The 27232-nt window shown below is 50.2% G+C and overlaps 1 protein-coding gene across 2 annotated transcripts in view; it reads right to left on the reverse strand.

Annotated features, from left to right (window-relative positions):
• The window catches only part of RELB (RELB proto-oncogene, NF-kB subunit), a 37056-nt gene that overhangs the window by 4035 nt on the left and 5789 nt on the right, over positions 1 to 27232 (reverse strand). Inside the window, exons 3-9 of one of the 2 annotated variants that reach the window (XM_055251143.2) lie at positions 24136 to 24144; positions 22326 to 22666; positions 11335 to 11492; positions 8151 to 8242; positions 7834 to 7965; positions 4237 to 4341; positions 902 to 1117 (exon numbers count right to left, since the gene is read on the reverse strand). In XM_055251143.2, coding sequence (XP_055107118.1) covers positions 902 to 1117; positions 4237 to 4341; positions 7834 to 7965; positions 8151 to 8242; positions 11335 to 11492; positions 22326 to 22666; positions 24136 to 24144 — 1053 coding nt within the window. The remainder of the gene's footprint in view (positions 1 to 901; positions 1118 to 4236; positions 4342 to 7833; positions 7966 to 8150; positions 8243 to 11334; positions 11493 to 22325; positions 22667 to 24135; positions 24145 to 27232) is intronic. The other variant, XM_055251144.2, reaches the window with a different exon arrangement.

The raw sequence follows: 27232 nt of genomic DNA on the forward strand, positions 1-27232 counted from the left end.
AAGTGCAATGGCACAATCTTGGCTCACTGCAACCTCTGCCTACCGGGTTCAAGCAATTCTGCCTCAGCCTCCCGAGTAGCTGGGACTACAGGCGCCCACCAATACAACCAGCTAATTTTTGTATTTTTAGTGGAGACAGGGTTTCACCGTGCTGGTCAGGCTGGTCTCGAACTCCTAACTTCAGGTGATCCGCCTGCCTCGGCCTCCCAAATTGCTGTGATTACAGGCATGAGCCACCGCGCCCGGCCTACACACTGGCCTCTTTGTTGTTCCTGGAGCACCCCAGGCACAATCCGGCCTCAGGACTTTTGCACCTGCTGTTCCAGCTGTTTAAAACACTCTTCCTCCACTCTCACTACTTCCCTAGAAAACTTCCCTGCTTAGTCATCCTCCTGTCCTCAGCTCAGCTGTCCCCTCCTCCAAGAAGCCTTCCCTGACGCCCACAGCTGGGTCAGGTGCCCCCTTTGGGCAACGCAAGCCCTTGAGCACTTCATTCCAGTCCTGCCCACTCTGGTCATCACTCTGTAGGGACAGGCTGTCCCCTATCCTCAGGACTATAAGTCTCATGAGGACACAGCTAAGGGCTGTGTTGGTCACTGCTGTGTCTCTAGCAATACCGAGCACAGGCCCAGGCATGTGCAGGATGCTGAGGGGAGGAAAGATTAAATACTCTCCAAATGTCACAGGACAGCTACTGTTATTTCCATTTTGCATAGAAGAATGAGGCTCAGAGAGGCCAAGGTCACACAACCAGTAAGCAGCAGAGCCAGGATCTGAACACTGTCTCTGTAGCTCTGAGCCTGCATTCTAGTTCTGCCTCTTTCCCATCCCCACTGGGGTCTCCTCAAGGCCGAAGACCTAGTCTCCGAGGTGGTGGGTCACCCTGGGTTGCTGTAGTTACCATGGTCACGAGGCAGGTACGTGAAAGGCAATGGCTCGCTGCAGACCCCATCGGTGAGCCGCTGCAGGAAGACGTTGACTGTCACGGGCTCGACAATCTCCAGGTCCTCGTAGGGCGGCGTCTTGAACACAATGGCAATCTGGCGGTGCACGTCGGCCTGGGAGAAGTCAGCCCGACCTTCCCAGGAGGCCCTGCTGAACACCACTGATATGTCCTCTGGCAGGAAATGGGGGACATCAGCTAAGCCAGGACATCTGGGCCACTGTGCTCCCAACTTGCCCAGCCTCCCCCAAAATCAAGACTAATATTCCTCTTTTTTTTTGAGAGTCTTGCTCTGTTGCCCAGGCTGGAGTGCAATGGCGCAATCTCGGCTCACTGCAACCTCCGCCTCCCAGGTTCAAGCGATTCTCCTGCCTCAGCCTCCTGAGTAGCTGGGATTACAGGCGCTCACCACCACGTCTGGCTAATTTTTTGTTGGTTTTTTTTTTTTTTTTTTTTTGAGACGGAGTCTCACTCTGTCACCCAGGCTGGAGTGCAGTGGTGCGATCTCGGCTCAGTGTAGGCTCCACCTCCCGGGTTCACGCCATTCTCCTGCCTCAGCCTCCTGAGTAGCTGAGACTACAGGCGCCTGCCACCACGCCCGGCTAATTTTTTGTATTTTTAGTAGAGATGGGGTTTCACCATGTTAGACAGGATGGTCTTGATCTCCTGACCTCGTGATCTGCCTGCCTTGGCCTCCCAAAGTGCTGAGATTACAGGCGTGAGCCACTGTGCCCAGCCTTGTTTTTTTTTTTTTTTTTTGAGACAGGGTATCGCTCTGTTACCCAGGCTGGAGTGAAATGCCATGATCTTGGCTCACTGCAACCTCTGCCTCTGGGCATTGAAATCTTCCTACCTCAGCCTCCCAAGTAGCTAGGATTACAGGCATGCACCACTACACCCGGCTGATTTTTTTGTATTTTTTGTAGAGAAGGGGTTTCGCCATGTTGCCCAGGCTGGTCTCAAAGTCCTGGATACAAGCAATCCTCCCACTTTGGCCTCCCAAAGTGCTGGGATTACAGGCGTGAGCCACCATGCCCGGCCTCTAATATTCCTAAAAATAAAACTAACCACCAGGCACAGTGGCTCACACCTGTAATCCCAGCGCTTTGGAAGGCTGAGGTGGGTGGATCACTTGAGGTCAGGAGTTCGAGACCAGCCTGACCAACATGGTGAAACCCCGTCTCTACTAAAAATACAAAATTAGGCCGGGCATGGTGGCTCACGCCTGTAATCCCAGCACTTTGGGAGGCCAAGGAGGGTGGATCATCTGAGGTCAGGAGTTCAAGGCCAGGCTGACCAACATGGTGAAACCCCGTGTCTACTAAAAATACAAAAATTAGCATGGTGTGGTGGTGTGTGCCTGTAATACCAGCTACTCAGGAGTCTGAGGCAGGAGAATCACTTGAACCCGGGAAGCAGAGGTTTCAGTGAACCGAGATCGTGCCACTGTATTCCAGCCTGGGTGACAGAGTGAGACTCCATCTAAAAAAAATTAGCCGGCTGTGGTGGCACACACCTGTAGTCCCAGCTACTTGGGAGGCTAAGGCAGGAGAATCACTTGAACCAAGGAGGGAGAGGTTGCAGTGAGCTGAGATTGTGCCATTGCACTCCAGCCTGGGCCACAAGAGCAAAACTCCATCTCAAAAAAAAAAAAACAAAAAATGAATCATAGTGGCTCATAGTGGCAGCTAGCTTTCTGTTGAGCACCTATTATGTGCCAGTCACTAAGTGTTTTATGTATATATGTGTATATATGTATATATATATATATGTATATATGTATATATATATATGTATATATGTATATATATATATGTATATATGTATATATATGTATATATGTATATATGTATATATATATGTATATATGTATATATATATGTATATATGTATATATATATGTATATATGTATATATATATATATATGTATATATATATATATATATATATTTTTTTTTTTTTTTTTTTTTGAGATGGAGTCTTGCTCTGTGGCCCAGGCTGGAGTGCAATGGCATGATCTCGGCTCACTGCAACCTCTGCCTCCCAGGTTGAAGTGATTCTCGTGCCTCAGCCTCCCAAGTAGCTGGAATTACAGGTGTGCGCCACCACACCCAGCTAATTTTTGTATTTTTAGTAGGGACAGGGTTTCACCATGTTGGCCATGCTGGTTTTGAACTCCTGACCATAAGTGATCTGCACACTTTGGCCTCCCAAAGTATTGGGATTACAGGTGTGAGCCACCACACCCGGCCTAATGCCTGGCTATTTTTTAATTTAAAAGAATTTTTTTTTGTAGAGGTGGGGGCTTAGTATGTTGCCCAGACTGGACTCAAACTCCTGGGCTCAAGTGATCCTCCCACCTCAGCCTCCCAAAGTGCTAGGATTACAGGCATGAGCCACTGGCCCAGTCGGTTTGTTTTTGGTTTTGATTTTTTGAGACAGGGTCTGTCTCTGTCGCCCTGGCTGGAGAGCAGTGGTACAATCTTGGCTCACTGCAGCCTCTGCCTCCCAGGTTCAAGCGATTCTCCTGCCTCAGCCTCCCAAGTAGCTGGGATTACAGGTGTGTGCCACCACACCCAGCTCATTTTTGTGTTTTTTAGTAGAGATGGGGTTTCACCATGTTGGCCAGGGTGGTGTCGAACTCCTGACCTCAGGTGATCCGCCCACCTTGGCCTCCCAAAGTGCTGGGATTGCAGGCATAAGCTGCTGCACCCAGCCCTAATTTTCGTATTTTTAGTAGATACGGGTTTTCACCACGTTGCCCAGGCTGGTCTCGAACTCCTGAGCTCAAGTGATCCACCTGCCTCAGCCTCCCAAATTGCTGGGATTACAGGCTTGAGCCACGGTGACCAACTGTCTTTTTTTTTAAAAGCCCGTTTGAGGAAGGGCCATTTGAACAGAGGTGAATGAAATGGAGTTGCTTCTCCTGTCCTGTTTGCTTTACCCATAGCCCTTATCAGAACCACCATAAACCGTTCATTTATGCAACTCCACCCTTAACATCAGAGTCCTCTGGACGTGTTGTGAGCTCTGTAATGGCACCGCCTAGCACGCAGCATGGGTCACCACAGACGAGCCTCCGTCATCCTACGGAGACGGGTGAGCAAGCGACTCAGGGAGTGAATGAACCCATCAGCTGTGTCTGACTGTAAAGACAGCGTTCTGGACCCTTGCACTCTGGTGTCCTGGTTAACCAGCTCTTTCTCATGCTTTCATCCTCCTGGGCTCCCTGGCTACCCCTCCAAGTTGCCAGACCCCGCTCTGCCCAAGCTTGCTGCCCCAGGCCCCTCACCTTTCTGCACCTTGTCGCAGAGCAAGTAGAGCTCCTCACCACCCGTGCACGGCCCACTTTCCTTGTTAATTCGGCAAATCCGCAGCTCTGACGTGTTTGTGGATTCTGCGAAGGAGCGAGAGGAAGAAGTGTATAAAAAAAAAAATCCAGACCGGGCGCGGTGGCTCACGCCTGTAATCCCAGCACTTTGGGAGGCCGAGGCGGGTAGATCACGAGGTCAGGAGATCGAGACCATCCTGGCTAACACGGTGAAACCCCGTCTCTACTAAAAATACAAAAAATTAGCCAGGTGTGGTGGCGGGCGCCTGTAGTCCCAGCTACTCGGGAGGCTGAGGCAGGAGAATGGCGTGAACCCGAGAGGTGGAGCTTGCAGTGGGCAGAGATTGCGCCACTGCACTCCAGCTTGGGTAACAGAGTGACACTCCATCTCAAAAAAAAAAAAAAAAATCCAGAGAATTCAGTCACCAAACCCTTACTGGGCACCCAATGGGTGCCATCCCCGGGGCTGGAGAGGTGGGGAATTGAAAAGGCAGGGCATCTGATCCTCATGGAACCCTAGTCCAGGTGGAGAAAAGTCACTCGGACAGGAGGGGTTAATGGACAATCGTCAGCCCTCACGCTGAGGTCCGGTGAGTGTCTGTCCAAAACGAAGATCTTTTGTCAGGCATGGTGGCTCACGCCTGTAATCCCAGCTCTTTGGGAGGCCAAGGCAGGTGGATCACTTGAGGTCAGGAGTTCGAGATCAGCCTGGCCAACATGGTGAAACCCTGACTCTACTGAAAATACAAAAATTAGCTGGGTGTGGTCCCAGTTACTCAGGAGGCTGAGGCGGAAGAATTGCTTGAACCCAGGAGGCAGGGGTTGCAGGGAGCTGAGACTGCACCACTGCACTCCATCGTGGGTGACAGAGGAAGACTCCGTCTCAAAACAAAAAACAAACAAACAAACAAATAAAACAAAAGAAGATCCTTTGCTAGGCAAGGTAGCTAGCTCACACCTGTAATCTGAGCACTTTTGGGGGCCCAGCCAGGAAGATCACATGAGGCCAGAAGTTCAAGACCAGCCTGGGCAACATAGCAGACCCCATCTCTCTCAAAAAAGAAAAAAAAAATTAGTCAGGCATGACGGCTCACACCTGTAATGCCAGCACTTGAGGGGCCGAGAAGGGAGGATCGTTTGAGCCCAGGAGTTCCGTACCAGCCTGGGTAACATGGTGAGACTCTAGCTCTACAAAAAGTTTTAAAAATAAAACTTAGCCAGGTGTGGTGGCACATGCCTGTAGTCTCAGCTACTTGTGAGGCTGAACTGGGAGGATCACTTGAGCCCAGGAGTTCAGGCTGCAGTAAGCTATGACTGCACCACTGCATGACTGCCTAGGCAACAGAGTGAGACCCTATCTCTAAAAAAAAATAATAAGAATAATTTTTTAAAAATGTTTAAGGGAGACCCTAAGACCTCAGGGAGAGTTGATGGGGTCCCAGGTGAGAGAAGGTTCCTTGAGGAGAGTTTGACAGACTGTAATCTTGTAGTGGACACCTGTTGTTTTCCCCATCTAGTAGTCCTGGCCCCTTTTCTTTTAACAGCCTCCAATTTTCCCTCAAGGGACCACCCCTCATCTTAGTAACTGGGATTGGGCAGGGCTGAGCCCACTTCCTAGCTCAGCAGTAATTGATCACGTGCCCCACACTTGGCCAATTAGAGCAGTGCATCCCTCTGGCCAAAGCTGATTGGTCAAAAAGGAGCAAATTACCAAAACCAGGCCAATGAGAGATAGACCTGAGACTTTAAGCAAAGCTATTAGGTAAGAGAAGCTAAAAGCAGCTTTGGGAGTAGGGGAGAGGTGCCAGGCAGGTAGGATATAAGCATGGATTCTAACATGGAGGAAGAACAGCTGAGAGACAAAAAGAGACAGATCTCTAATGACATCACTGAGGTCCTGCATGCAGCCAGACCTGAAGCACTATGCTACATCTGCATTTTTCTCGTTAATAGAACAAATAGAACAAATTATTCTCTTTTTTCCCCCTTAAGCCTATTTAAGTAAGGATTCTTTTTTTTTTTTTTTTTTTTTTTTTTTTTTTTTTTTTTTTTTTTTTTTTTTGAGAAGGAGTCTCGCTCTGTTGCCTAGGCTGGAGTACAGTGGTGTGATCTCGGCTCACTGCAAGCTCCGCCTCCAGAGTTCACGCCATTCTCCTGCCTCAGCCTCCCGAGTAGCTGGGACTACAGGCTCCCGCCAGGACACCCGGCTAATTTTTTTTTTGGATTTTTAGTAGAGATGGGGTTTCGCCATGTTAGCCAGGATGGTCTCGATCTCCTGACCTCGTGATCCGCCCGCCTTGGCCTCCCAAAGTGCTGGGATTACAGGCGTGAGCCACCGCGCCCGTCTAAGTTGGGATTCTATCACTTGCATCCATAAATGCCCTGACTGAATTAATATCCCATTTTGATGCTCACAGCAGTCACTATGGGTTGGCTAAAACCTACCAGTTATTCCCAATCCCCTCTTCTATGCCTGTACCCTTCTATAGAGGTTGAAAAATCTAAGCACTTGCTTTCCCAGACCACCCTGCAACTAGCAGTGGCCATGGGACCAAGGTCTGGCCACTGAGAAATAAGCAGAAGTCTACCAGGGTGATTCTGTGGAATATAATGCACTCTCTCAGAAAGGGAGAGAGATTATTACTTATGCTGCCTCTTCCCTTGGGCTGCCTGGTATAGTACAGAGTGTTCATTCTACAACACTAGAAGATTCCATTTTGCATTTGATTTTTTTTTCTTGTTTTTTGAGACGGAGTCCTTCTCCACTGCCCAGGCTAGAGTGCAGTGGTGCAATCTCAGCTCACTGCAACCTCCGCCTCCCAGGTAGCTGGGATTACAGGTGTGTGCCACCATGCCCAGCTAATTTTTGCATTTTTAGTAGAGACAGGATTTCACCACTTGCTCTGTTGCCCAGGCTGGACTGCAGTGGCATGATCACAGCTCACTGCAGCCTCAACCTCCTGGGCTCAAGCAATCTTCCCACCTCAGCCTCCAAAGTAGCTGGGACTACAGGTGCATGTCACCATGCCCAACTAATTTTTTTTCTTTTTTTGAGATGGAATCTCACTCTGTTGCACAGGCTGGAGCGCAGTGACGCGATCTCGGCTCACTGCAACCTCCGCCTCCCGGGTTCAAGGAATTCTTCTGCCTCAGCCTCCTGAGTAGCTGGGATTATAGTTGCCTGCCACTGCGCCCAGCTAATTTTTGTATTTTTAGTAGAGACAGCATTTTGGCATGTTGGCCAGGCTGGTCTCAAACTCCTGACTTCTCAGGTGACCTGCCCACCTTGGCCTCCCAAAGTGCTGGGATTACCGGCATGAGCCACCGTGCCTGGCCACCCAGCTAATTTTTAAATTTTTTATAGAGACAGGGTTTTGCCAAGTTGCCCAGGCTGGTCTTGAACTCCTGGGCTCAAGCAATCCTCCGACCTCGACCTCCCAAAGTGTTGGGATCACAGGCATGAGCCACGGCGCCTGAGCCATTCATGCCTCTGTAAGTGGGACATTCTGACACCTGCAGCCGAGGGTAATCCTAATGGCCACAGCACTCTCAACTCACTCTTGTCATAGACGGGCTCAGAAAGCACAGGATCCATCCGGCGCATCTGTCCCTGCTGGTCCCGATATGAGGCCTGGAAGCAGATCCTCACGACATTCATGTCTACTTCCTGATGGTTCTTCAGGGACCCAGCTGTTGGGGGAGATATGGGGAGGCTGAGGGTGGGAAGTGGAGACCCTCTCTGGGGTACAGGGGAACGGGGAAGGGATGGGGCTGGAGGAGACGGTGGGGCCTGGAGTGGTGAGGGGACCAGGGTGAGCACAGAAGGCAAGGGGTTTGGGAGGACGTGATGGTCAGGTCAGGCAAGGGGTGCTCACCGTTGTAGGGGTCAATGCCCAGTTGAATCTTCCGCTCAATGGCAGCCTCAATCTCCTTCTTCCTCACACACTGGATGCCCAGGTTGTTAAAACTGAGGGGGTGACAGGGGAGGGAGAGGAGTGCTCGTGAGCAGGCAAGTGTGGCCCTAACCTGCAGGAGGGCTCTGGCAGATGCTGCTGTGGGGCTCAGGCTCTCAGGGGCTGACATCCCAGGCCCAGGGGTCCCAGCATTAGAAACGGTCTGGGGTTTAAACCTCTCAGAAGGCCAGCGCAGTGGCTCACACCTGTAATCCCAGCACTTTGGGAGGCCGAGGCAGGAGGATCACTTGAGGTCAGTAGTTCAAGACCAGCATGGCCAACATGGTGAAACCCTGTCTCTACTAAAAATACAAAAATTAGCGGGCACAGTAGTGCATGACTGTAATCCCAGCTACTCGGGAGGCTGAGGCAAAAGAATCACTTGAACCGGGGAGGCAGAGGTTTCAGTGAGCCGAGATCACGCCACTGCACTCCAGCCTGGGCAACAGAGTTAGACTCCATCTCAAACAATAAAAAATAAAATAAACCTTTCGGCCAGATGCGGTGGCTCACATCCGTAGAATCCCAGCACTTTGGGAGGCCAAGGTGGGCAGATCACGAGGTCAAGAGATTGACACCATCCTGGCCAGCATGGTGAAACCCTGTCTCTACTAAAAATACAAAAATTAGCTGGGTGTGGTGGCACACACCTGTAATCCCAGCTACTCAGGAGGCTGAGGCAGGAGAATTGCTTGAGCCTGGGAGGTGGAGGTTGCAGTGAGCTGAGATCATGCCACTGCACTCCAGCCTGGCGATAGAGCAAGAATCTGTCTCAAAAAATAAAAAGAAGCATGTCAAGGATTCTTGAGAAGATCTGGAACATGCCTTATCTTTACCACGTGAGAACACTGGCCAACTTCATCTTTAATAAGAAAACTTCAGGCCAGGCACGGTGGCTCATGCCTGTAATCCCATCACTTTGGGAGGCCGACATGGGTGGATCACGAGGTCAGGAGATCGAGACCATCCTGGCTAACACGGTGAAACCTCGTCTCTACTAAAAATACAAAAAAATTAGCGGGGCGTGGTGGCGGGCACCCGTAGTCCCAGCTACTTGGGAGGCTGAGGCAGGAGAATGGCGTGAACCTGGAAGGCAGAGCTTGCAGTGAGCCGAGATCGCGCCACTGCACTCCAGCCTGGGTGACAAAGCAAGACTCCGTCTCAAAATAAATAAATAAATAAAATAAGAAAACTTCAGGGCCAGGTGCGGTGGCTCACGCCTGTAATCCCAGTACTTTGGGAGGCCGAGGCGGGCGGATCACAATGTCAGAAGCTTGAAATCAGTCTGACCAACGTGGTGAAACCCCGTCTCTACCAAAAATACAAAAATTAGCCGGATGCGGTGGTGGGCGCCTGTAATCCCAGCTACTTGGGAGGCTGAGGCAGGAGAATCGCTTGAACCCAGGAGGCAGAGATTGCAGTGAGCCGAGATCACGCCATTGCACTCCAGCCTGGGTGACAGAGTGAGACTTGGTCTCAAAAAAAAAAAAAAAAAAAAAAAGAGGCTGGGCACAGTGGCTCACACCTGTAATCCCAGCACTTTGGGAGGCCGAGGCGGGCAGATCACGAGGTCAGGAGATGGTGACCATCCTGGCTAACACGGTGAAACCCTGTCTGTACTAAAAATACAAAAAAAAATAGCCGGGCGTGGTGGCGGGCACCTGTAGTCCCAGCTACTTGCGAGGCTGAGGCAGGAGAATCAGTTGAACCCAGGAGGCAGAGCTTGCAGTGAGCCAAGATCACGCCACTGCATTCCAGCCTGGGCAACAGAGTGAGACGGAAGGAAGGATGGAAGGAAGGAAGAAAGGAAAGAAGGAAGGAAGGAAGGAAGGAAGGAAGGAAGGAAGGAAGGAATAGAGGGAGGGAGGAAGGGAAGGAAGGAAGGAAGGAAGGAAGGAAGGAAGGAAGGAAGGAAGAAAGAAAGACTGAAAATTAAACAACCAATGAAGATGCCTTTGTTTTGGGGCACTCATCAAAATAGCAAAAATCAAAATGCTTCATAATATCCGGTGCTGGTGAGGTTGTGGAGAATCAGGTGCTCTCACCCATTACTGATGGGTCTGCAAATTGCATAACATGGCAGTATTCACTCATTCCACAAGTATTTCCTGAGCACCTACTATGTGCAAGTTACTGTGCCAGACACTCGGAATACAGCAGGGAACATAAGAGACAAGATCTCTGCTCTTGGAACTGACATTTTCACTAAGTTTAAAAATTCCTAAAATTAAATCTTCAGAACCTGAGTGTGAGCAATACTCAGCCCTACCTCTGAAGTGCGGGCTGCCTTTAGGGCTCTCCCCAAAGTCTGTGTAACACAGTGAAGTGTGTCACTTTCTGTCTCTTTGCACTATGAAAAAATGCTCAAAGTTTTAGATGTAGCCACTGTATGTTGTGTAAGCATTTGTGGACATATGCAAAATAAAAGTTATACAGTGCTTGTGTTTTAAAAAAGAAAGAAAAGGCCAGCACAGTGGCTCATGCCTGTAATCCCAGCACTTTGGGAGGCCGAACTGGGAGGATCACCTAAGGTCAGCAGTTGGAGACCAGCCTGGCCAACATGGTGAAACCCCATTTCTAATAAAAATCCAAAAAAATTAGCTGGGTGTAGAGTCACGTGCCTGTAATCTCAGCTACTCGGGAGTCTGGGGCAGGAGAATCACTTGAATCCGGGAGGCAGAGGTTGGAGTCAGCTGAGATCGCACCATTGCACTCCAGCTTGGGCAACAAGAGCAAAACTCTGTCCCCCCCCCAAAAAAAGAGATAAATTGTAAAGTAAGAGAAAGAACAGACCTTGCAGTTAAGTCAGGTCTGCAGTCAAATCCCAGCTCTGTCATCAATTATCTGTGTTCCTTACCCTCTCTGAGCCTCAGCCTCAGTTTCTTCCTCTACAAAATAGGGATAAAATGTATGAGAATATGTGTGCAGCAAGGCTGCAGGCCTAAGTGAGGCCCTCCACTGTCCCCAGGCCTGTTTTCCCACCTAGGAGAGCCAGTGGGGAGGGTTTACCCAAGCTGCCCTCTGCTCTAAGGTTTCATGGGTGATCTCCATTCGCTTAGAATCTCTATGATCAAGGATGAGAGGTCGGAGGTCAGGGGGTGGGTACCTGTGCCGGGGGCTGACGTGAGGCCGGAGCCGCACCCTGCAGACGCCGTCAGTGCAGTCTTTCCCCACGAGGCTGTGGGGGTGGACTCGGTGAGGCCAGTCCTTCCACACCAGGCAGGCAGTCACCTCCACCTCTCGCAGCCCTCCACAATCCTGGAGCTGCGGGCAGAGAAGTCCTCTTTGGGGGTCCCATCACAGATGCCTGCATCCATCCAAACTCCTTGGGGCCTCCCTTGGCAGCTCCCCAACCCTCTCCCCACTGGGGGGCCTCTGTTGGGAGCTCCCCAACCTTCTCCCACGACCAGGAGGATGGAATGTGTTTGCTTAAGACCACTTTGGGCTGGGCAAGGTGGCTCATGCCTGTAATCCCAGCACGTTGGAAGGCTGAGGGGGGCGGATCACCTGAGGTCGGGAGTTCCAGACCAGCCTGGCTAACATGGTGAAACCCCGTCTCTACTGAAAATACAAAAATTAGCCCGGCATGGTGGCGCATGCCTGTAATCCCACCTGCTCGGGAGGCTGAGGCAGGAGAATCGCCTGAACCTGGGAGGCGGAGGATGCAGTGAGCTGAGTTCTTGACACTGCGCTCCACTCCAGCCTGGGTGACAGAGTAAGACGGTCTCAAAAAAAAAAAAAAGGCCACTTTGATATCCTAAATCAGAAGCTTCCAACTGATGAAATGGGGTCCTCATATAATATCTGCCCTACAGGCTGCTTTTTTAGGCCACCCAGGCTTTTTTTTTTTTTTTTTTTGAGACGGAGTCTCGTTCTGTCGCCCAGGCTGGATCTGCTCACTGCAAGCTCTGCCTGTGGGTTCACACCATTCTCCTGCCTCAGCCTCCCGAGTAGCTGAGACTACAAGCGCCCGCCACCATGCCTGGCTAATTTTTTTGTATTTTCAGTAGAGATGGGGTTTCACTGTGTTGGCCAGGATGGTCTTGATCTCCTAACCTCGTGATCCGCCCGCCTCGGCCTCCCAAAGTGCTGGGATTACAGGCGTGAGCCACCGTGCCCGGCCTTTTTTAAACGTTTTTGAGACAGGGTCTCGCTGTATCACCTAAGCTAGAGTGCAGTGGCAGGAGATCTCGGCTCACTGCAACCTCCGCCTCCGGGCTCCAGGGATTCTCCTGCTGCAGCCTTCTGAGTAGCTGGGAATACAGGCGCACACTACCATGCCTGGCTAATTTTTGTGTTTTCAGTAGAGACGGGGTTTTGCTACATTGCCCAAGCTGGTCTCAAACTCCTGAACTCAAGCGATCTGCCTGCCTTGGCCTCCTGAAGCACTGGGATGACAGGTATGAGCCACCACGTGAAAATCTCAGTGTCATGGAAGACTATAAAGATGGGTGCCATGGCCGGGCGCGGTGGCTCACGCCTGTAATCCCAGCACTTTGGGAGGCAGAGATGGGTGGGCAGATCATGAGGTCAGGAGATCAAGACCATCCTGGCTAACATGGTGAAACCCCGTCTCTACTAAAAATTCAAAAAATTAGCCGGGCGTGGTGGTGGGCACCTGTAGTCCTAGCTACTTGGGAGGCTGAGGCAGGAGAATGGCGTGAACCCGGGAGGCGGAGCTTGCAGTGAGCCGAGATCGCGCCACTGCACTCCAGCCTGGGTGACAGAGCGAGACTCTGTCTCAAAAAAAAAAAAAAAGATGGGTGCCACATTTGGGGTTAAAAGACAATATGATGGATCAGGCACAGTGGCTCACGCCTGTAATCCCAATACTTTGGGAGGTTGAGGTGGGAGGACTGCTTGAGACCAGGAGTTCAAGACCAGCCTGGGCAACATAGTGAAACCCCGTCTCTATAAAAAATACAAAAATTAGCCACGTGTGGTGACAGGCGTCTATAATCCCAGCTACTCTGGAAGCTGAGGTGGGAGGATCGCTTGAGCCTGAGACGTGGAGGTTGCAATGAGCCCAGATTGCATCACTGCACTCCAGCCTGGGTGACAAAGAACCTGTCTCAAAAAAGAAAAAACAAAAAAGAGAGAGAGAGAAAGAGAATAAATTATGTATTGTGACCTGGGTGCCTGGGTGGTAGGTAGTTACACTGTGTAAACTACATATGTATACATTATATGTAAAAATTCAGAGCTTTAATCTTAACTATATATGATCAATTATATCTTAATTTTTTTAAAAAAGGAGAGAAGGGCTGGGCGCAGTGGCTCATGCTTGTAATCCCGGCACTTTGGGAGGCCGAGGTGGGTGGATCACCTGAGGTCAGGAGTTCGAGACCAGCCTGACCAACGTGGAGAAACACTGTCTCTACTAAAAATACAAAATTAGCCGGGCGTGGTGGCGCATGCCTGTAGTCCCAGCTACTCGGGAGGCTGAGGCAGGAGAATCACTTGAACCCTGGAGACGGAGGTTGTGGTGGGCCCAGATCGTGCCATTGTACTCCAGCCTGGGTGACAAAGCAAGACTCCTTCTCAAAAAATAAATAAATACATAAATAAAGAGAGAAGGAGAGAGAGACTAATGAGATAGGACAACCAAATGCAACGTGATCCTTGGTTAGATCCTGGATTGAGGAGGAGGAAACAACTATAAAACACATTCTGGAAACAATTGGGAAAATTGAAATATGGACTGTATGTTACATGATTTGATGGGATTACTAATTTTCCTAGAGGTGATTAATGAGATTGTAGCTACAGAGGAGCTTATTATTAAGAGATACATACTGAAGTATTTAGGGGTGAAGTAGCATGATGGCTACCATTCATTTGTAAATGATTCATCAAAAAAACAATGTGTCGGCCAGGCGTGGTGGCTCACACCTGTAATCCCAGCACTTTTCGGAGGCCAGGGAAGGTGGGTTGCTTCCGCACAGGAGTTCAAGACACGCCTGGGCAACATGGTCAGACCCCATCTCTACAAAAATTACAAAAATTAGCTAGGTGTGGTGGAATGCACCTGTAGTCCCAGGTACTCAGGAGGCTAAGGTGGGAAAATTGCTTGAACCCTGGAGGTCCAGGCTTCAGTGAGCTGTGATGGCATCACTGTACTCCAGCCTGAGCAACAAGAGCAAGACCCTGTCTCAAAACAAAACAAAAATGTATGTATCTGTGTGTGTGTATGTTTGCCTGTGTGGAGACAGAATGAGAGACACAGCAGATGTGGCAAAATGTCAACTGGTGAATACAGATGAAAGACACTCACCTTTCAGCCGAGCATGGTGGCTCACACCTGTAATCCCAGCACTTTGGGAGGCTGAGGCGGGTGGATCACCTGAGGTCGAGAATTTGAGACCAGCCTGACCAACATGGAGAAACCCTGTCTCTACTAAAAATACAGAATTAGCAGGGCATGGTGGGCAACAACAGCGAAACTCCGTCTCAAAAAAAAATTTAAAAAAAAAAAGGCACTCACCTTTCTTTTTTTTTTTTTTTTTTTTTTTTGAGACGGAGTCTTGCTCTGTCCCCCAGGCTGGAGTGCAGTGGCGCGATCTCGGCTCACTGCAAGCTCCACCTCCCAGGTTCATGCCATTCTCCTGCCTCAGCCTCCCGAGTAGCTGGGACTACAGGCGCCCGCCAACACGCCCGGCTAATTTTTTGTATTTTTAGTAGACGGGGTTTCACCATGTTAGCCAGGATGGTCTCGATCTCCTGACCTCGTGATCCGCCCGCCTCGGCCTCCCAAAGTGCTGGGATTACGGGCTTGAGCCACCGCGCCCGGCAAGGCACTCACCTTTCAAAGATACTCAGTGTATTATTTTTAACTTTTCTATAGGTTTAAATTCTTTTTTTATTTTTTTTGAGATGGAGTCTTGCTCTGTTGCCCAGGCTGGAGTGCAATGGCACAATCTCAGCTCACTGCAACCTCTGCCTCCCAGGTTCAAGCCATTCTCCTGTCTCTACCTTCCAAGTAGCTAAGATTACAGATGCCTGCCACCATGCCTGGCTAATTTTTATATTTTTATTTTATTTTACTTTTTTGAGATGGAGTCTCGCCCTGTTGTCCAGGCTAGAGTGCAGTGGCGCGATCTCGGCTCACTGCAAGCTCCACCTCCTGGGTTCACGCCATTCTCCTGCCTCAGCCTCTCGAGTAGCCAGGACTATAGGCGCCCGCCACCACACCCGGCTAATTTTTTGTATTTTTAGTAGAGACGGGGTTTCACCATGTTAGTCAGGATGGTCTCCATCTCCTGACCTCGTGATCCACCCGCCTTAGTCTCCCAAAGTGCTGGGATTACAGGCGTGAGCCACTGCGCCCGGCCAATAATTTTTGTGTTTTTAGTATAGACGGGGTTTCTCCATGTTGGCCAGGCTGGTCTCGAACTCCTGACCTCAGGTGATCTGCCTGCCTCGGCCTCCCAAAGTGCTGGGATTACAGGCATGAGCCACAGCGCCTGGTCTCTAGGTTTAGATTCTTTTGTCATCCAAACTAATCAAAATGGCTGGGCACGGTGGTTCGCACCTGCAATCCCAGCACTTTGGGAGGCTGAGGCAGGTGGATCACCTGGGGCCAGGAGTTTGAGACCAGCCTGGGCAACACGGCAAAACCCCCTCTCTACTAAAAATACAAAATTAGCCAGGCATGATGGTACAGGCCTGTAATCCTAGCAACTCAGGAGGCTGAGGCAAGAGAATCGCTTGAACCCGAGAGGCAGAGATCGCACCATTGCACTCCAGCCTGGGCAACGAGAGTGAAACTCCATCTCAAAAAAAAAAAAGAAATAATAACAAATTTATCAAAATGTATACAGTAAGTATGTGCAATTTTTCTTACATCAATTATACCGCAATAAAACTTAAAAAAAAAACTAGACAGGAAAAAAAACTAAAACTTTGTTTCCAACTAAAAGATTAGGAAAAACTTGGAGCCCACAATTAAAATTATAAGACATCACATTATTTCAGATTTCCGGAATTCTTTTTTTTTTTTTTAGACAGATTCTCTCTCTGTTGCCCAGGCTGGAGTGCAGTGGTGCGATCCCAGCCTCCAGGGCCTCGAACTCCTGACCTCAGGTGGTCCGCCCACCTCGGCCTCCCCACATTTTTCTTTTTTAAAAAAGGAAGTTATAGCAAGTGAAGCCAGAATTTTTGCTCAGCAGCCGCAGGCAGCAGCAAATAAAAAACAGCCCCGTTAGACAGGGCCAGTCCCACTTGGCATCTCTGAGTCACCGGCTCAGCCCTGCTGGCATCAAATACCCTCTGAAGCCTGCTCTGAACTTCTGAAGCTCAAGCCTATAAAATACCATTAACCATTGGTCTCAGTGGGGGAGTACTGCCCCCTAGGGGAAAAACGGGATTTGGGGGTGGCTGGTTGACACTGTGATGTGGACCCCACCGCAAGTAGACACGACCAGATATGCTGGGCAGTTTATAATACCGGGGACAGTCCCGGACAGCCATCCCATATCCGGCAAGCCTTCTGAACATCCTGCCAAAGATTCGAGTCAATAAGAAACCTGTTTAAAATGATCAGATCCCAGAAACTTGCTCTATTGTTGCTGAGTGGTGTTTGTTTGTTTGTTTGTTTTCGAGACAGGATCTCGCACAGGCTGGAGTGCAATGGCACGATCTCGGCTCACTTCAACCTCCGCCTCCCAGACTCAAGCAATCCTTCCACCTTAGTCTCCCAAACTTCTGGGCTTAACAGGCATGCGTCACACCTGGCCCTTGCTCTGTTTGACACAAATAATATTCTTTCCCATAATTGTTTTTCCTTTTTTTTTTTTTGAGACGAGGTCTAACTCTGTCACCCAGGCTGGAGTTTCCCATAACTGTAATACCCACTGAATTTTGAAGGATTGCAACCAGCAAGCTAATTGTTTAGACCAAGGGTTGTTCGCCACTTTGGAAAATCCCCTCACCAACCGCAACCCTGCACGTGTGACATTTAAGTCACTAAGCCTGCGCAGCTGGGTCAGGCTGCATTTGTGGCCACGGCATTAACAAGGAGCCTATATATAGTCACAAACAACTGCCACCTTCCTCATATATCCTGTGGGGCATTTACATATTGAAATAAATGTGATTATAAATATGCTGTATTAATTTCCTTTTCTTTCTCTTTTATACTACAGTTTGGTGTAAAATATGGAGTTTTGGCCAGGCGCGGTGGCTCACGCCTGTAATCCCAGCACTGTGGGAGGCCGAGGCAGGCAGATCACTTGAGGTCAGGAGTTCGAGACCAGCCTGGCCAACATGGTGAAACCCCGTCTCTACTAAAAACACAAAAATTAGCCAGGCCTGGTGGCAGGTACCTGTAATCTCAGCTACCCAGGAGGCTGAGGCAGGAGAATCACTTGAACTCAGGAGGCGGAGGTTGCATGCCACTGCACTTCAGCCTGGGCGACAGAGCGAGACTCCATCTCAAAAAAATAATAATAATAAAATAAAATATGGACTTTGGAAGTGACTGTGAAGAGAGGTAGATAATATTGTCTACAAATCTCACTGGGTCAGATAGGGTTAAAACCATTCATTTAACCAGTTCCTCGCTGTAATAGTAAGAGATTCTGAAAAGCTTAGAGTCAACAGTCTCAGGACTCATGCAGACTCCAGGGCTGAAAGCTTTTCATCCTTGAGATGTCAGTTGGGACTGTGGAAAAAACACTAGACTTTAGATTTTTTTTTTTTGAGACAGCATCTTGCTCTGTCACCCAGACTGGAGAGTGCAGTGGTGTGACCATGGCTCACTGCAGCCTCCACTTCCCAGGCTCAAGCAATCCTCCCCGTTCAGCCTCCCACGGTGCTGGGACCCCAGGTGCATGCCACCACGCCTGGCTAATTTTTTTATTTTTATAGAGACGGGCATCTTGCCATGTCACCTGGGTTGGTCTTGAACTCCTGGCCTCAAGTGATCCTCCTGCCTTAGTCTCCCAAGGTGCTGGGATCACAGGCGTGAGCCACCATGCCTGGCCCATTAGGCTTTAGAATAAGTCAGACCTGGCACCAAATCCAGGCTGTTCTACTGGCCATCTACAAGATAAACCTCTCAGGTCTTACTGTCTTTATGTGTAAAATAGGTATCCATAGTATGCAAAGTACCTGGTACGTGGAAGCACTCAGTAAATGGCGGTAATTACTAGAGTAAACTTGCTGTGTGCCCTGTGCAGTTAACTGCCCCTCTTTTAACCTCAGTTTCCTACTCTGAAGATGGGGATAAAAATCCTGAATCCTTGGCCGGGCACGGTGGGTTATGCCTGTAATCCCAGCAGTTTGGGAGGCCGAGGTCAGGAGATCGAGACCATCCTGGCTAACACGGTGAACCCCCGTCTCTACTAAATATACAAAAAATTAGCCGGGCGTGGTGGCAGGTGCCTGTGGTCCCAGCTACTCGGGAGGCTGAGGCAGGAGAATGGCGTGAACCTGGGAGGCGGAACTTGCAGTGAGCCAAGATCGCGCCACTGTGCTCCAGCCTGGGCGACAGAGTGAGACTCCGTCTCAAAAAAAAAAAAAAAAAAAAAGCCTGAATCCAAGCCAGGCGTGCTGGCTCATTCCTGTAATCCCAGCACTTTGGGAGGCCGAGGCAGGTGGATCACCTGAGGGTAGGAGTTTGACATCAGCCTGGCCAACATGGTGAAACCCTGTCTCTACTAAAAATACAAAAATTAGCTGGGCATGGTGGTGCACGGCTGTAATCCCAGCTACTTGGGAGGCTAAGACAGGACAGTCGCTTGAACCTGGGAGGTGGAAGTTGCAGTGAGCTGAGATCGCACCGCTGCACTCCAGCCTGGGCAACAGAGCAAGACTCCATCTCAAAAAAAAAAAAAAAAAAAATCCTGAATCCAGATTTGGAGACAAGTCATTCCCTATGGTTAGGCATTTACCATTTTAAATCTTGGAAATCAAAACCAACTCCGGGGGCCGAGCACGGTGGCTCACACCTGTAATCCCAGCACTTTGGGAGGCCGAGGCAGACAGATCACTCGGGGTCACAAGTTCAAGACCAGCCTGGCCAATATGGTGAAACCCCATCTCTACTAAAAGTACAAAATATTAGCTGGACGTCATGGCGCATGCCTGTAATCCCAGCTACTTGGGAGGCTGAGGCAGGAGAATCGCTTGAACCCGGGAGGCGGAGGTTGCAGTAAGCTGAGATTGCACCATTGCACTCCAGCCTGGGTGACAGGGCAAGACCCCATCTCAAAACAAACAAACAAACAAACAAACAACCAACCAAAAAAAAAAAAAAAACAACTCTGAGCCAGAATAACTGCCTGGGAAGACTTAGAAATTAGGCCGGTGCGGTGGCTCACACATGTAATTCCAGCACTTTGGGAGGCCAAAGTGGGAGCATTGCTTGAGGCTGGAAGTTCAAGACCAGCTTGGACAACATGGTGAGATACCGACTCTTCAAAAAAATACAAAAATTAGCCAGGCACGGTGGCACGCACCTGTAGTCCCAGCAACTCAGGAGGCTGAGGTGGGTCTCTTGAGCCTGGGAGGTGGAGGCTGCAGTGAGCCGTGCTTGTGCCACTTTACTCCAGCCTGTGTGACAGAGAGAGACCCTGTCTCCAAAAAAAAAAAAAATGCCTTAGAAATTAGAAGTTGGGGAATACAGTTAAACATGGGATGATACGTCTCAGTATATCATCCCATAGATAACTTACTAATTCATTACAAAGGGAAAGTTGTATCTTTATCATGGAGAGACCTGATAGTCACATTAGCTGCAGGATCCAACTCAGCATCACCAATATTGGCAATAACAACATCCCACGTCCCTTGATGTGAGACAATGAGAAGGCCACAGCATCACTGCTGGAGTGTTTCTGCCAAAAATGCATAACCTGACCTAATCTGGAAACAGCCAACAAACGCAGAATATGGGACATTCTTTTTTTTCTTTTTCTTTTTTTTAGAGGGAGTTTTGCTCTTGTCGCTCAGGCTGGAGAGCAATGGCACGATCTTGGCTCACCGCAGCCTCTGCCTCCTGGATTCAAGTGATTCTCCTGCCTCAGCCTCCCGAGCAACTGGGATTACAGGCATGTGCCACCACGCCCCGCTAATTTTGTATTTTCTTTTTTTTTTTTTTTTTTTTTTTTTTTGAGACGGAGTCTTGCTCTGTCACCCAGGCTGGAGTGCAGTGGCGCGATCTCGGCTCACTGCAAGCTCCGCCTCCCGGGTTCACGCCATTCTCCTGCCTCAGCCTCTCCGAGTAGCTGGGACTACAGGCGCCCGCCACCACGCCCGGCTAATTTTTTGTATTTTTGGTAGAGACGGGGTTTCACCGTGGTCTCGATCTCCTGACCTCGTGATCCGCCCGCCTCGGCCTCCCAAAGTGCTGGGATTACAAGCGTGAGCCACCGCGCCCGGCCCTAATTTTGTATTTTCAGTAGAGACAGGGTTTCTCCATGTTGGTCAGGGTGGTCTCGAACTCCCGACCTCAGGTGATCCGCCTGCCTCAGCCTCCCAAAGTGCTAGGATTACAGGCATGAGCCACCACGCCCAGCCTCAGAATGTGGGACATTCTATAAAACATCCGTCCTGTTCTCCACAGATGTTCAACTCACGAAACACAAAGACAGATTGAAGAACAGATCCAGATTAACAGACACCAAAGAGGCCAGGCACGGTGGCTCACACCTGTAATCCCAGCACTCTGGGAGGCCAAGGCATGCAGATCACTTGAGGTCAGGGGTTCGAGACCAGCCTGGCCAACATGGCAAAACCCCATCTCTACTAAGAAATACAAAAATTAGCCAGGCGTGGTGGTGGACCTGTAATCCCAGCTACTCGGGAGGCTGAGGCAGGAGAATCACTTGAACCTGGGAGGTGGAGGTTGCAGTGAGGCAAGATCACACCACTTCACTCTAGCCTGGGCAACAGAGCAAGACTCCGTCTCAAAAAAATAAAACTTACCTGTACCTTATTAATACATTAATACCCTGCCAAAAGTAATCACCTTTGCTTTTTTTACTTCCAGTGTTTTTTTTTTGTTTTTTTTTTTTGAGACGGAGTCTTGCTCTGTCGCCCAGGCTGGAGTGCAGTGGCGCAATCTCGGCTCACTGCAAGCTCCGCCTCCCGGGTTCACGCCATTCTCCTGCCTCAGCCTCTCCGAGTAGCTGGGACTACAGGCGCCCGCCACCACGCCCGGCTAATTTTTTGTATTTTTAGTAGAGACGGGGTTTCACCGTGGTCTCAATCTCCTGACCTCGTGATCCGCCCGCCTCGGCCTCCGAAAGTGCTGGGATTACAAGCGTGAGCCACCGCGCCCGGCCTCCAGTGTTATATATATTTGTTTGTTTTTTAATTGAGGCAGGGTCTTGCTCTGTTGCCCAGGCTGGAGTGCAGTGGTGCGATCTTGGCTCACTGTAGCCTTGACCTCCTAGGCTCAAGCGATCCTTCCACCTCAGCCCTGCCATGTAGCTAGGACTACAGCCATGTGCCACCACACCTGGCTAATTTTTGTATTTTTTGTAGAGATGGGGTTTTGCCATCTTGCCCAGGCTCATCTAGAACTCCTGAGCTCGAGTGATCCGCTCGCCTCGACCTCCCAAAGTGCTAGAATTACAAGCCTGAGCCACCGCACCAAGACCCGCCTTCATTTTTTTTTTTTTTTTTTTGAGACAAGGTCTTGCTCTGTTACCCAGACTGCTATGCAGTGGTGCAATCTCAGCTCACAGCAGCCTGCACCTCCCTGGGCTCAGCTGATCCTCCCACCTTGGCGTCCTAAATAGCTGGGATTCTGCCACCAAACTCGGCTAATTTGTGTACTTTTAGGACAGATGGGGTTTCACCATGTTGGCCAGGCTGGTCTCAAACTCCTGACGTCAAGGGATCCACCCGCCTCGGCCTCCCAAAGTACTGGGATTACAGGCGCGAGTCACCGTGCCCAGCCAAATGTCCGACCCCTCGTTTTTTCTGAACCTTTTGGATTCCAGGCCAGGTGATAGTATAATTAATATCTAGTCCAACAATAACAACAACAATAATAGCCACCATCAAATAAACGTATAAATGCATGTGGATGGCTCCGGGGTGCAGGGGAAGCCCCAGTCCCACCCGCCCGGGGCCGCTTGCCGGGCCCACCTCGATGGCGGGCAGCGTCTTGCTGGCCTCGGTGCTGCTCTCCCCAAGGATGCTGCCGGCCGAGCGGCCCTCGCACTCGTAGCGGAAGCGCATGCCGCGCTGCTTGGGCTGCTCCGTGATGACCAGGTGCGGCTGCGGGCCCGGGCCCGGCGCTGGGGGCACCAGTCGGCCCAGGGGGCAGCTCCAAGGCGGCGGCGTGGCTGGGGGCGCCACGGGGCCCAGGGTGACCGTGCTCAGGGAGGCCGCCCCGCGAGACACCAGGCGTGGCAGCCCCTCGCCGGGGCCGGGCTGTCCCCCGTCCAAGCCAAAGCCGTTCTCCTTGATGTACTCGTCGATGATCTCTGCGGGAGAAGAAAAAACGGGTGGTGATGCCGATTCTTTCAAAAATTAAAAAAAAAAAAAGGCTTGATTACCCCCGAGACGTTTTCCATCCCATTTAACACACACACACACACACACACACACACACACACACACACACACACAGAGTCAGGGAGGCCAGGTGCGGTGGCTCACGCCTGTAATCCCAGCACCTTGAGAGGCCGAGGTGGGTGAATCAATTGAGGTCAGGAGTTCGAGACCAGCCTGGCCAACATAGTGAAACCCCGTCTCTACAAAAATTAGCCCGCATGGTCTCCCACGTCTGTAATCCCAGCTACTCGGGAGGCTGAGGCAGGAGAATCACTTAAACCCGGGAGGTGGAGGTTGCAGTGAGCCAAGATCATGCCATTGCACTCCAGCCTGGGCAACAAGAGTGAAATTCCATCTCTAAATAAATAGATAAATAAATACAAAAATTAGCCAGGCATGGTGGTGCATGCCTGTACTCCCAGCTACTTGGGAGGCTGAGGCAGGAGAATTGCTTGAGCCTGGGAGGTGGAGGTTGCAGTGAGCTGAGATAGCACCACTGCACTCCAGCCTGGGCAACAGAGCGAGACTCTGTCTCAAAAAATAACTTAAATAAATAAGAAAGAACTTGCTCTTCCACTGCCTGTTCCACATGGTCTCCCATTCAAGCCATGCTGGCTGCTTCACCTCCTGGTCTCAGCACCTATGTTATCTCTTCAGAAAAGCCTAACCTAATGTGGCTTCTCCAGGCCATCTCTCGCTTGTCCTGTTTATTTCTTTCACAGCTCTTAGCCCAGGCTAACATTACCTTGTTCATCTATCATTTTCCTCTGTCTCCCACACCGGGCTATCAGCTCTGTGAGGGCAGGGACTTAAGTTTTGTTCATGGATAATCCCCAGGGCCTAGAACAGCGTCTGTCTGTACTCACTAGGGGATTAATAACATTTTATTTTAATTGGTTTTCTTTTTGAGACAAGGTCTTGCTCTGCCGCCCAGGCTGCAGTGCAGTGGTGCAATCATAGCTCACTGCAGCCTCGACCTCCCAGGCGACCTCCCAGGCTCAGGTGATCCTCCCACTTCAGCCTCCTGAGCAGCTGAGACTACAGGTGTGCACCACCATGCCCGGCTAATTTTTAAAAATTTTATGTAGAGATGGAGGTCTCACTATGTTACCCAGGCTAGTCCTGAACTCCTGGCCTCAAGCAGTCCTCCTGCCTCTGCCTCCCAAAGTGCCAGGATTACAGGCGTGAGCCACACAGCCTCTGGTGTGCTGAGTGTTTTCCAAGTGTCAAGCACTGCTAAGTACCTTAAGAGCATGACTTCGTTCAAATCCCTCCACAGTCCTGGAAGTCACACAGTGACACCTCTCCCCCACCCCCACTGAACAAGGAAGGCCAAGACCCCCTTCTGCAGGCACTTGGGTCCCTCAGCCTCCCCGCAAACCTGCCTTGTGATACTCACCCAATTCATCTGTGGAAGGAAGAGAAAGAGAAAGGTAAGGTCCAGAAAGTGGTCACAACTTTTTATCTTTTAAGACAGATTCCCCAACCCTGTCCCTCCTGTGACCCTTCCGTCTTCCTCCGTCCTGGGAAACCCTGGGCTCTGACTTGCTGGGGCACTAAACCCCAAACCTCATCTTCTCCTCTGGGCTACCATACTTTCAACCTCTAATGTTGGGGTCCCAGCATCAGGGTATCCTCCAAGTAAGCCAAATGCCTCCCGAAAAACATTTAGACCAGGGATTATGAAGTCTTTTTGGGAACCCATTAGGAAGGGGTCTTATCACCAGGAAAAAGTGGATCCCCAAATTTCCAAACAAATTGGGGTGTGTTCCCTCCCTGAAGTCCACCCCAGGGTCCTGGAGGTCACTGGCTGGTGTTTAAAGATACAAAGAGGTGGCCAGGCCTGGTGGCTCACGCCTGTAATCCCAGCACTTTGGGAGGCTGAGGTGGGCAGATCACTTGAGGTCAGGAGTTTGAGACCAGCTGGCCAACATGGCAAAACCCCGTCTCTACTAAAAATACAAAAATTAGCTGGGTATCGTGGTGGGCACCTGTAATCCCAGCTACTTGGGAGGCTGAGGCAGGAGAATCACTTGAACTCAGGAGGCAGAGGTTGCAGTGAGCTGAGATCGCGTCACTGCACTCCAGCCTGGACAACAGAGTGAGACTGTCTCAAAAACAAACAACAACAAAAAGATGCAAAGAGGCTGATCTGAACCCAGGCAGCCTCTTGCTCTGTACCCCAGCCCTGTCCTCCCACAGTGACCACCCGAAATCCCAGATTCACCCCTGCTTCCTGAGGGAGGAGGTACAGTAATGTTGGGTCCTCAGGGAAGCCCCTTTTCACCTCCCCAGGAAAGCTCAGCCCTTGACAGAATCGTGGAGGAATCGAAACCAACCTCCCGTCATTCCATAGACAGGACAAGGGGAAGCCCAGAGGCCGCCAGTGAGCCTTAGAATCACACAGCAAAGGAAGGCAGCTGCAGCCAGGTGTCCCACCCAGGGCTGCCCGCGCTGGTCTCTGGCTGGGGATTTATAGACGCGAACCTGTTCCGCTGCTAGATCTGTCCTCCTCTGTTCTCAGGGAGTGGCTCCTGGCAGCCAGACCTTTACCCCTTGTAAGGTAGTTTTCCTGCACCCCTTATCTCATGGGATCTGTGAAGCCAGTAGGGTGCCAAGGTCCCCCCAACCTGGCAGATAAGGATACTGAGGCTGGCAGAGAGGAAGGGACACGCTCTAGGTCACCGGCAGGGCCAACCTCAAGTCACTTGAACTGGTTAAATCCTTCTTAGGCATCTGTGCTGGATGAACCTGGGGACCTAAAGACAGAGTTAGACTTTGGACCCTCCAGAGGCTCCTGGGCTGTAGGGGGAGACTGAGTCCTGGGCGGCTGTGGCTGGAGCTCTGGGTTCACTGCCTCTGTTCAAATCCTGGCTCTGCAACTTGCTAGTTGTGTGGCCATAAGCCTATTACTTCACCTTTTGTGCCTTGGTTTCTTCATCTGTAAAATGGGCACAATAACAATGCCTACCTTGTTGGGCTAAGATACTTTTATTTAAAATTTTATTTTATTTATTTTTATTTTTTTGAGACGGAGTCTCGCTCTGTCACCCAGGCTAGGATGCAGTGGCACAATCTCGGCTCACTGCAACCTCTGCCTCCGGGGTTCAAGTGATTCTCCTGCCTCAGCCTCCCGAGTAGCTGGGATTACAGGCGCACACCACCACACCTGGCTTTTTTTTATTTTTTGTATTTTTAGTAGAGACAGGGTTTTACCATGTTAGTCAGGCTAATCTCGATCTCCTGACCTCGTGATCCACGCACCTCGGCCTCCTAAAGTGCTGGGATTACAGGCGTGAGCCACCACGCCCGGCCTATTTTCTATTTTTTGAGATGGAGTCTTGCTCTGTCACCCAGGCTGGAGTACAGTGGTGCATTCTTGGCTCACTGCAACCTCTGCCTCCCGGGTTCAAGTGATTTTTTTTTTTTTCAAGTGATTCTTGTGTCTCAGCCTCCCGAGTAGCTGGGATTACAGGCATCACCACCATCTCTGGCTAATTTTTTTTTTTTTTTTTTTTTTTTTTTTTTTTTTTTTTTTTTTAGTAGAGACACGGTTTCACCATATTGGCCAGGCTGGTCTCGAATTCCTGATCTCAAGTGATTCACCCACCTTGGCCTCCCAGAGTGCTAGGATTACAGGCGTGAGCCACTGTGCCCAGCCTTAAAGTTTTAAAAATTAAAGAGCACGTCGGAAGCATTTAGAACTGCCACATAGTAGGCACTATGCAAATGCTGGCTGCTACCTGAGAAGGTTTGGAAGATACTGTTGTATGGACTTCAGTCCTAGAGAATCCTTCTCCTTTCTAGGTCCCGGTTTATCTGTCTATAAAATGGAGAAGTTGGATAGCATGGTTTTCTTTTCTTTTCTTTTTTATTTTTGTTGAGACAAAGTCTTGCTCTGTCGCCCAGGCTGGAGTGCAGTAACAGGATCTCGGCTCAGTGCAACCTCTGCCTCCCGGGTTCAAGCGATTCTCCTGCCTCAGCCTCCTGAGTAGCTGGGACTACAGTCTTGCACTACCATGCCCAGCTAATTTTTGTACTTTTAGTAGAGATGGGGTTCACCATGTTGGCCAGACTGGTCTCGAACTCCTGGCGTCAAGTGACCTACCCACCTCAGCCTCCCAAAGTGCTGGGATTACAGGTGTGAGCCACCACGCCCGGCCATGGGCATGATTTTAGAGCATGGAATGTAGAGTCATATAGAGTTGATTTGAATCTCAGCTGTTACTCACTGGCTGTGCAGCCTTGGGCAAGTCACTTACCGTCTCTGGGCTTCCTCTACAAAATGAGGTCTGAGCTCCTACCTCAGGAACTAACATGAGGATTCAGAATCACATAGGTAAACTGCTTAGTGCAGGTTCTGACCACGTGACATCTTCCAGAAAGCTTAGTTAATATTATTATTATCTCAAGTCCTCTATTAGCCAGGAAATTATTCAAGTTTCTGCTCAAATAGCAGTTCCTCCCTTACCCCCAACAAGGACATGCCACCATTC

Source organism: Symphalangus syndactylus, chromosome 17 (assembly GCF_028878055.3).
Source record: "Symphalangus syndactylus isolate Jambi chromosome 17, NHGRI_mSymSyn1-v2.1_pri, whole genome shotgun sequence".
NCBI lineage: Eukaryota > Metazoa > Chordata > Mammalia > Primates > Hylobatidae > Symphalangus > Symphalangus syndactylus.